General features: G+C 53.5%; 1 protein-coding gene across 1 annotated transcript; it reads right to left on the bottom strand.

The window, feature by feature from the left end:
- Window positions 1-1202: 1202 nt before the first annotated feature.
- On the bottom strand, window positions 1203-1814 carry LOC123146447 (E3 ubiquitin-protein ligase EL5-like). The gene has a single exon (XM_044566081.1). The coding sequence runs from the start codon at window positions 1812-1814 to the stop codon at window positions 1203-1205; it is 612 nt and encodes a 203-aa protein (XP_044422016.1).
- Window positions 1815-10937: the final 9123 nt, after the last annotated feature.

Raw genomic sequence — 10937 nt, 5'->3', positions numbered from 1 at the left:
CTGACGAACAACTCTCTTATGGACCAATAGGATCCAGGCCTGAACCATAGATATCAGCGTAGCTTCCTGAACTAGAAGCTTCGTCCGTTCATTCACAATCTAAGTGACATCCATGATGCGATCAACAATGGCGCAATCGACCCTAAATGCTCCTACCGAACGACCTAACAGAGGAGAGGGAGGGGTAGCTACCAGCTTCGGGTCAGGGGAGGCATGGCCGAGACGAGGATGGCCGGACGGAGTCGAAGAAGGATGAGAGAAGCAGCCGCCGCCGCCGGGGAGTCCTGATGCCGCCACCAACGCCGTCACCGCCGTCACAGCCACAGCTCCGAGTCGTCGCCGCCGCCTGTATGAATAACAGAGGAGGGATTGTCCTAGAGCCAGGGGTGAGCGAGTAAAAAGGGTGGTGAGGGTATATTTCGCGTCATCCAGCCTCGGCCGATTTTCCCCTCCCGCCATCTCCGACCGGACCCCCCTGCACCGCGCCCTACGCCACGTCTTCGTTTTTCACCCGACTCGGCCTGGCTCGCTGGAAACGGCCGATTCGAGCCCTTCTTCCAGTGAGTCAGGCTCTGGGGTGCTTTAAGTCGGTGCCGATGCGAGTCAGGCCTGCTTGCTGGCAAGCAAACGACGCATTTTCATCCCACCCGTGTCTGGTTGGGCTGTACGCAGCCTATCAAACGTGTCCTAAATGTATGTGCGTATGTATAAGTATCTGCATTTGTATTGTGTTAAAAAACGAGAAATGTGGTTACTGGGCGTTAATCCTGGTAACCAAATCGCTGGTTATATCACAAACGTTGGTCATCTTTGGCAAGGGGAATTAAACTCATTAAGCTACGCATAAAGGGCGGCCAACCAGCTATGCCATGTGGCGCAAGCTGGTTGGCCGCGGTGAGAAATCTTTTGGATTTTTTTTAATGAAGGTGTGGATTATTTTTAAAATATATTTATTTTAGATGGGATGAGAACCTTTGATATTTTTTAAATGAAGGGATATGCAAAGGCACTCGCTGGTAGGCTGCGGTGGTAAATTTTTCTTTACTTCTTTATAGATGTAGGTGAGATTTTTTTTTGAGATGTTTTCTTAAACGAAGACTAGGATTCTATGTATTTTTTGAAGTAAAAACGTGCGCATAATTTTTTCTTCTCGAGTGGCGCCACATGAATGCGCCCCAACCACTGGTTCCCTTTGAAGCCAGCTAGACGAGCGCCAACTCGACGTTCAACACTACTTCCGGTGGCCGTTCCGGCGGAGTGAAGACGCTGGACCGGCAAATCGGGCACGTCGCGTGCGAGCGCAGCCACCGGTCGATGCACTCGGTGTGGAACACGTGCAGGCACACCGGCATCCGCCGCACCGCCTCCCCCTTCTCCACCTCGCCGAGGCACACCGCGCACTCGGCGTCGCCCCCCGGGTGCTCGTAGCTCGGGACGAGAGCGGCTCGCAGGTGGTCGCGCTCGCGCCACATCACGGCCTGCTCAGGGTGGCGAAGCTGCTCGTTCGACGACACCTCCGTCTCTCGGCCGTCCTGCTGTTCAAGAGGGCGCGCTTCGGCGGACGCCGACGACAGCCACCGGGGCCAGGGCGGCCGGCTGAGCTCGGCGTAGAACTTGCAGCAGAGGATGAGGCTGACGGTAGTGCAGAACGCGGCGAACCCTGCGAACAAGATGGTGGCGCCGGAGTAGGGCCGCTTGACGAAGTGCACGACGGCGACCGGCGCGGTGACGAACCCGCTGGCGAAGATGGCATGCGCGCACGTGAAGTCGCTGCACCAGTCGTAGCAGGAGGCGCGCCTCCCCTGGACGGACATGCGCCTCCCCTAGTACGTACACTCCGCTTCAACTCTTGGATTGGTATGAACTAAACGGGGAGGAAAATAATTAACGTGTGAGAATCGACATAAATAGCAATTAAGCCGCTTCGACATCTCAGTGCTCGTCATTGTATTATGCGCGGCATAGCTGGGAGATGTAAACGATGAACTTACCCACGTTAATCGACATTGTTAAAGTTGGATCTAGTGATGTCGTTACTGTTGTTTTGTATGCGTTTTGTAGTTGAAGAATGCCCGACTAGTTGTCACAAGTGAAAATTTCGTTCACACTTCACGTCTTCCTTGCTTTGCTCCCGAGGGGCAAAAAAAAGATACTCGCCCTCTCCACCTCCCCCGTTGCATCGCCAGGCTCCTCTCTCCTCCACCCGGCTTTGACGGAGGTACGGAGTCGGGGGAGGGGTGGTGCGGATCTGGGTGGGTATAGTTGTATTAGTAGTTTGGTTTCTGCTTGTAGTTAGGGTTGTTGAGTCATTGGCAATCCAGCCATGAATGTGGTGGTGACGATGCTTGAAATAAACCTCTTTCAAATCTATCTTCAATGTGATGATCTTCTTCTTCTTCTTGCGGCCGGTGCCGGATCTGGGAGGTACATCTTCATCGCCTTGCTTTAAAGCGTTCGACCTTTTGTTCCCCTTGTCGGATTAGGTTTTTCGAATCATCCAGCCGACTTTTGTTGGGGATGGACGCGGATCTATGTGTAGACCACTGTGTGGTGGCATTTAATTGTAATGCCCGAAGTAGTTGTCACAAGTGGAAATTTCGTTTAGACTCTACTAGGTCTTTCTTGTTTCGCTCCTGAGAAAAGAAAAAGAAAAAGGCTACTTGCCTTCTCCACCTCCCCCGTCGCATCGCCAGCCCCCCTCCCCCCATCTAGACTCGACGGATTCGGGAGAGGGGTGGTGCGGATCTAGGAGTAGGTGTAGTTGTAGTAGTAATTTGGGGTTCTCCTCATAGCTAGGGTTGTTGAGTCATCCACCAGCACTCGAGCCATGGATGTGCTGCCGACGGTGCTCGGATATAAACCTCCTCCCAAGTCCATCTTCAATGCATATGATCTTCTTTTTGCGGTCGGCGCTGGGTCTAGAAGGTACATCTTCGCCGCCTTGCTTCAAGGTGTGTGATCCTTTGTTCCTCTTGTTGGATTAGGTTTTTTGAACCATCCAATTGGCTTTACTGAGGGTGGACGTATGTGAATCTACGCTTAGACCACCATGCGGTGGTGCTGGTGGCCCGGTCGGGCGTTTAAGCTGCGGCCAGGTTCATTGTGTGGCAGTGCAAAATACACCCCCCACCCCTCATGCGAGCTTGCACAGAGAGAGCAACGGTGGATTGACTTCGTCCGACTGGTTCCATGTTTAAGTTGATCCTAGTGTGAAGCGTCCAAGAGGTGTGGCCTTAGTGTCGAGGGTGAGAGGAGGAAGATCTCTTAATCTTCAATGATTTCCCTTCAATTTGACATATTTGTTCTTGTATTCTCACAAGTCCATATACACTTTGTACTCTTCACCGTAACTGAATCTTATTAATGTATCCTAAAAAAGTAGTTGTCACAAAACTTCTTTTTCTTTGGGGGAGTGAGCCTAGCTCAACTGATTGGGGGAGTTGATGTACAAACCTAACACCTGGGTTCGAATCCTCACAGAGGCGAATTTAGATTCCTATTTATTTTTAAGGACCAGGCTTTCCTGGTAGTCACGCATTTATTGAGGACTAGGCTCGGTGCGTAACCGAGATTAAAAATCCTAGTACTCATACTTAAAAGGACGTATGCATTCCTAGTTGGTGCAGAGGCCGGGGAAGTGAAATTCTCCCCCAATTTTAAAGGCTAGAAACGGGAGAGCAGATGGACTGCTCCAACACGGGCGGACAGGCGATGGCACAGGCGACGCGGGCTGAAATTCTCCCCCAATTTTAAAGGCTAGAAACGGGAGAGCAGATCAACTGCTCCGACACGGGCGGATAGGCGATGGCACGGGCGACGCGGGCGACTCCCGCGGCCGTCGGCGTGTCTCGGGCGGCCGCCTCTGGCCTACCCAGCGGGCGAGTTGGCGGCAGGTTCTGGTCGCTCGTGGAGACTGACGAGGAGGACGATGAGGACGGAGAGATCACCGGTGACTCGCCGGAGTTGTCTTCCCCAACACCTTCGGATGTGATCTGCGAAGCCTTCAACCCAGGCTATTCGGAGGAGGACGTGGCTACGATTGTTGATGCCGTGGTTCCAAGCGACGACCCGGCACGGCAAGGATTGCGATCTGAAGACAAGATCGAGCTGGTTCACCGGAGGACGACGCCGATCCGGCCATGGAAGGGTCCGATCCCCAAGGTATGTCTTGCGCCTATCACTTTATCTGATTTTTGGGTGCCGGATTCGTGGACAAGAGTTACTAGAAAGAAGAAGAGGAATGGTCGGGCGGCGGCCGTCGGGGCGGCCGAGATCCAAGCGGTCAGGCAAGCACGTTTGAATCAACTATTGGGCCAAGTTGGGCCTGCGGTTGATAGGGCCGGTGCGGAATCGGGCGTGACTGGGCGTGTGGCCCAGCATGCGATTCCCGTATCGGAGCCTACGTACGTGTTTTTTGAATCACCGAGTGACGATCGACTGGCTATTGGGACCGGTCCGCCTCCACCTACGGTTCGCCGTACCTTCACTCCCGGTTTTCCTGTGCTCGGGGTAGGGCGCGCCGCTAGGAGACTCTGCCCGCCGGGTGACGCCATGGCGGGGCATGGAAATATGCCGCCATACAAGCAAGGGGCTGCGCCCCCGGCACCGGCTGCAGCAAGAGCGACCGTGGCTCCGGCCCCGGGCCGGGCCGCTGTGAGACAGCCAGTGGTGGCGACTGGTCAAGCCGCCGGGCGGGGCGGCGACTCTGGCACCGGGCGAAGCGACGCCCAGGCAGCCGGGCGAGATGGTGCCTGATGGCAGCTGGAACTACGTCGGTATTTCCCCGGAGAGGGAGGGATCATGTCGCACAACGACGGTGGCATTTCCCTCAGTTATGAAACCAAGGTATCGAACCAGTAGGAGAACCAAGCTACACAACGTAAACAACACCTGCACACAAACAACAACACCTCGCAACCCGACGAGTTAAAGGGGTTGTCAATCCCTTCCGGGGTACGGCGCCTCAAGATAGGCAAGCGGACATGAGGTAAATTGTAGTAGATTGATAGATTGAACGCCAAATAAAATAAATAAATATAAAACGCAGCAAGCTATTTTTGTATTTTTTGGTTTAATAGATCTAAATAAAAATGCAAAGTGTTGAGGATATAACCGTTGGAGTCACCCGCCCAGGAGGGGCCGGGTTACCCATGATGGTTACTACGCGAAGCCCAGTACCAAAGATGAAGACGGCGGGTCAATAACGGGCCCAAGACCCAGAGATGGCTTAAGGCCCGTAGCATTAGCCGCCGTTAGGGTAAAACTTGTAGTGCAGGGCAAGAATAGATAAGAGTCCGAGCCGGACACTCTTATGAGCCGGGCCAGGACTCTGAGAGCCGCTGGGCGTCAACCTCTCTATATAAAGGGGCGACCCGGCGGCGGTTTAGGGACAAGTAAGATCTCATCGAGAGCCAGGCATAGCAATCAAGCTCCCTGCTCATCGAAATCCTAATCAATACCACCTCAACTGGACGTAGGCTTTTACCTTCACCGTAAGGGGCCGAACCAGTATAACCCTCGCGTTCCTTGTCCCGCTTAACCCCTTTAAGCTTCCTAGTTGCGATGGCTCCACGACTAAGTCCTAGCTCGAGGACATCTGCCGTGACAATTCCACGACAGTGGGCGCCCACCGTGGGGCCAGCGCACGGTGGATTTGAGTTCTTGAAGGGCAGCTTCGAAGGGCTCAAGGGATACGTTGTGGGCCGGATGACCAAGAGTCGTCGCGGCAAGCTCTACATCGACGATGCAAATTGGGGCCCCGACGCCGGCTCAATTGAGTACGGGTACCGGGTCCCCTTCGGCGGAATTCATGTCTTCATTGGCAAGATTGGTGAGCCAGGCCCTGAGCCGGATCTCTGCGCCGATCTCATCGAGACGGCTCAGCGCGCACGACCCGCCCGGGCCCTACCTGCCTTGAAGCATGCTTTTGTGGGATGTATCCATGAAGGGCTCTCTGTAGGGTCTGGATCTGGTGATGAGACGGCCGCCGGCTCTGACGGCGAGTCGTCCACAGATGAGTCAAACTCGTTGTATCAACTTCAAGATGGCAGGCTCGGGGGCTGTTCCGATGGTGACAGTATGCCGGACCCTTTTGAGCCGCCGAGCCGGGTCGGAATCTTCATGGCCGGTGCACAGCCTGTTCAAAACCCTGCCGCCGGATCAGGAAATCCGGTGCCCTCGCCGGCTCAGGTGCTGATGGATCTCACGGACAAGATGACGGCCCTGTTGACCGCCACGGTTGACCCGGCGGATCAAGCTCAGCATGACGCAGAGGTGGCACAGTTAAAGTTAGATCTAGTGAAAGCCAAGGAGGATCTCGCGGCGGAAGGGATCAGGATGGCTGCGGAGAGGGCGGCTCTCGACGCCCAGACTCAATTGATTCAGGCACAGTCCTTCCGGCTCACGATGGATCAGAACGCGTCCAATGAGGTCATGAGAAGGAGACATCAAAAGGCTCAATCTCGACTCCCTCCGGTCTACGATCCTCGAAACCTCTTCAACACGCCAGGTGCAGGGTCTAGTAACCCGCCGGGGGTCATAGTGCCCGGGGCCGGGACACCTATTCAGCCACAGGTGATGGGGCCTCCCCGGGTGAACCCTGCCCCGCCTTAGTATGTGCCAATACCACCGGGTCATTATGCTAACCTGCTGGAAAACATGGTTGCCGCGGCAGCGCGGCTGGCGGCTCTCCCAATTGACGGCGACTCTCCAACGGCTGTTGAAACCCGCCGGGTCAGAGAACTCCTTCAGACAGCGCTGGCGCAGCAAGAGGCGTACTCTTACAGCCGGGACAGAATCCATTCAACCCCTCGTCCAGGCCGGAGCCTGAGTTATAGCAGACACATGGTTTCAGTGACCGGCTCAAGTAATGTCCGACGCCATGACTTGCCCCCTGGCCATGGCCCGGCTCATAACGGAGCCTGTCACGTAACAGACCAAGACAGAGCGCGGCAAGAGGCGGAGCAGGTGCCTTAGTTGACGGTTTACCAGACACCCCCGGCTTATCCGACGACTTCCGCCGACGTGGGTATCCCTACAAGGACTGGAGGTGTCCCTTGTTTAGTGTCGGCTCTCCGCAATGAACGTCTACCCAAGGACTTCAAAGGGCCTAGGAAGGTGCCTAATTACACGGCTGATTTACAACCCGGAGCCTGGATCGAGAGTTACGAGATGGCCATGGAATTGCTGGAGGTTAGCGAAGCCGCGATGGCCAAGTACTTCACCATGATGTTGGATGGGACTGCCCGCACTTGGTTGAAAGGGCTGCCACCAAATTCCATCGGGTCTTGGGCTGAGTTGAAGGCCCGTTTCATACAAAACTTCAAGGATACCTGTAGGCAGTCTATGTCAATTGTGGATTTGACTAACTGTAAACAGCAGGAGGGTGAGTCTACGACACATTGGGTTCGCCGGGTCAAGGAGATAATACATTCATCTGATAAGATGGATGCCGGCTCTGCAGTCTTAATGTTGGAGCAGAATTGTCGCTTCTTGCCCCTGAAGATGAAACTCAGGCGGCTCAAGCGTGATTGTAATGATATGGGTACGCTGATGGCGGCTCTCGTCAAGTATGCCGATTCTGATAGTACCAAGGACCCCGCGTCGGATGATGAAAGGACAGGGAAGGGAAGGAAGAACGGCAATGGCAAGGGTCCTCAGCATAACCCGGTGAACCAAGGAGGTGGCAAGCGTAAGGCCGACGGCAGCCTAGAGTTCGTGGCCAACGCCAGCTCACAGGGTAATAACCAACGACGCAAGGGGAGGCCGCCTCCCCGAGCCGGCGGGTCAGGACCGACGCTGGAGCAGCTGTTGAATGAGCCTTGTCCAAGGCATGGCTCTAGGGAAAAGCCAGCTACTCATCTATGGAAGGATTGTGCAATCATGAAGGCCTTTAAGAATTCCAATGCCTTTAATGGCAACAATGGCCCGGGCGGCGACTCAGGCGCTGGCGGTTTTCATGGAGCTCAAACCCTAACCCTCAGAACGGTCAAGGGGGCTTTCACCAGCAGTCTGGCCAGGGTCATCAACAGCAGCAGGGGGTTATCAGACCAATCCAAAGCAGCTTAACGGTGGACAGTACCACGTATTTACCACCAGTCTGTGTAAGCGAGATCAGAAGCTTCATAAGAGGGCTGTGAATGCTGTTGAGCCGGCGGTTCCACGCTATTTAAGATGGTCTGAGCAGCCTATTGTGTGGAGTAGGGAAGATCACCCTCCCCGGGTTGATAATCCGGGTCACTTGGCCCTGGTGGTGGCTCCTCAGGTGGGAGGATATAAGTTCACTAAGGTGCTCATGGATGGAGGCAGCAGCATCAACATCCTCTATTATGAGACCTTCCGTCGTATGGGGTTGATTGATAAGAACCTCAGCCAGTCCAATACTGTTTTCCATGGAGTGGTGCCTGGTAAGTCGGCTTATCCAGTTGGTAAGATCGAATTGGAAGTAGCCTTTGGAGACGAGTACAACTACAGGGTGGAAAAATTGACCTTTGAGGTGGTCAAGATAAGAAGTCCGTATCATGCCATATTCGGGCGGCCGGCTTACGCCAAGTTCATGGCACGGCCGTGTTACGTGTATTTGCAGCTCAAGATGCCGGGTCACAATGGGACCATGACGGTTCATGGCAGCCGGAAGGTGGCTTTGGAATGTGAGGAAGGCGATGCGGTTTATGCAGAATCTGTTTGCGCAACAGAGGAGTTGAAATTTTACAAAGACAATGTTGATCCAACAGATATGACCTCTCTGAAAAAGCCAACCATGGAGCATGAGCCGGCAATGAAATTTAAGTCGGCTGATGAGACTAAGCTTGTTGATTTCGTTCCAGGTGATTCATCTCAGTAGTTTAGGATCAGTGCCAATCTGGATCCAAAATAGGAAAGCGCGCTCATCGAGTTCATCCGTGAGAATAGGGACATTTTCGCATGGAAACCTTCTGACATGCCAGGTGTACCTAGAGAACTCGCTGAGCACACCCTCAATGTTGATCCGAAATTTAAGCCGGTCAGGCAGTTCCTTCGGCGGTTTAATGAGGAGAGGCGGAAAGCCATTGGTGAAGAGGTGGCCCGGCTCTTGGCGGCCGGCTTTATTGTTGAAGTCTTTCACCCGGAGTGGTTTGCTAACTCGGTGCTCGTGCTCAAGAAGAATGGCACCTGGCGGATGTGTGTGGACTACACGGACTTAAACAAGGCATGTCCGGCTGATCCTTTTGCCCTTCCCCGTATTGATCAAATCATTGATGCTACGGCGGGTTGCGAGCGCTTAAGTTTCTTGGATGCTTATTCTGGATCCCATCAGATTAAAATGGCAGTTAAGGACCAGGAGAAGACGGCGTTCATCACTCCCTTTGGAGCCTTCTGCTATGTGTCTATGCCTTTTGGACTCAAGAGTGCACAGGCGACTTATCAGCGTTGCGTGCAGAACTGTCTTCATAACCAGATTGGGCGCAATGTTCATGCCTATGTAGATGATATTGTGGTTAAGTCTAGGGGGAAGGAAACTTTGATAGATGATCTGAGGGAAACCTTTGATAATCTCCGGGTCTACAAGATGATGCTTAACCCGGCCAAGTGTGTTTTTGGTGTTCCTGCAGGCAAGCTCTTGGGTTTCTTGGTTTCTAACAGAGGCATTGAAACTAACCCGGAGAAGATCAAGGCAATCACCTCTCTGGCTAAGCCGGCATGTATAAACGACGTCCAGCGCCTGGCGGGTCGTATTGCTGCTTTAAGCCGGTTTATAAGCCGTTTGGGGAGAAGGCCATGCCATTGTACCAGTTGATGAAGAAAACTGATGACTTTGTCTGGAATGATGCGGCTAATACTGCTTTTGAGGATTTGAAGAGACAGCTGGCAGAGCCCCCAGTCCTTGCTGCTCCGGTTGACAAGGAGCCTTTATTGCTGTATGTAGCTGCTAACACACGGGCCGTCAGTGTGGCTGTGGTGGTGGAGCGCAAGGAAGAGGGCAAGGAGCATCTGGTTCAGCGGCCGGTTTATTACGTCAGTGAAGTGCTCATCGAGTCCAAACAGCGGTATCCACATTGGCATAAGCTTGTTTATGGTGTGTTCATGGCAAGCCGGAAGCTTAAGCATTACTTCCAGGGTCACCCTATCACTGTGGTTAGTTCTGCTCCCCTTGGAGATATCATTCAAAACAGAGAAGCTACAGGGAGAGTGGCTAAGTGGGCTATAGAGCTTGGGCCTCATGGTCTAAAATACGTGCCACGCACTGCTGTTAAATCTCAAGCTTTGGTGGATTTCATCAACGATTGGACAGAGCTACAAGTGCCCGAGGAAAAGCCGGATAATACATATTGGACTATTCACTTCGATGGGTCCAGGCAGTTGGAGGGCTCGGGGGCTGGAGTTGTATTGGCTTCCCCTAAAGGTGACAAGTTTCATTATGTGCTATGGTTGATGTTTCCTTGCACTAACAATGCGGTTGAGTACGAGGCCTTGCTCCATGGTCTTCGGATGGCTAAGGAGATGAGCTTGAGCCGGGTAAGGTGTTTCGGCGACTCAGACTTAGTGGCTCAACAAGTATCAGGCAAGTGGGACTCCAAGGACCCTCTCATGGCGGCTTATCGCCATGAAGTTGATGTCATTGCTGGCCATTTTCAGGGTTACCAAGTAGAGCACATCGATCGCAAGAAGAACGAGGCGGCTGATGCATTAAGCCGGCTGGGCTCTCAGCGAAAACCGGTGCCGCCTAATACTTTCCTGGACATCTTGCATAACCCTTCTATTAAGGTACCTACAGAGGAAGATTTGGCTGTCCCTGACCCGGAGGCACAGTTGGTGGCGGCTCTCCACATCACCCAGGACTGGACGGTGCCATACTTGGCTTACATGACCCGGGGAGATTTGCCTGAGGATGAAACTTTGGCCAGACAAATAACCCGGCGGTCTAAGTCAATGGTTGTTATCAATGGTGAGCTGCATCG

This window comes from Triticum aestivum, chromosome 6D (assembly GCF_018294505.1).
Source record: "Triticum aestivum cultivar Chinese Spring chromosome 6D, IWGSC CS RefSeq v2.1, whole genome shotgun sequence".
In the NCBI taxonomy this organism is placed as follows: Eukaryota; Viridiplantae; Streptophyta; class Magnoliopsida; order Poales; family Poaceae; genus Triticum; species Triticum aestivum.
The sequence above is the reverse complement of the archived record's forward strand: the minus strand, read 5'-3'. Positions and strand labels throughout refer to the sequence as shown.

Excerpts from the sequence above, each read along its gene's own strand:
- LOC123146447 (XM_044566081.1), bottom strand. The coding sequence starts at position 1,814 with ATGTCCGTCCAGGGGAGGCGCGCCTCCTGCTACGACTGGTGCAGCGAC.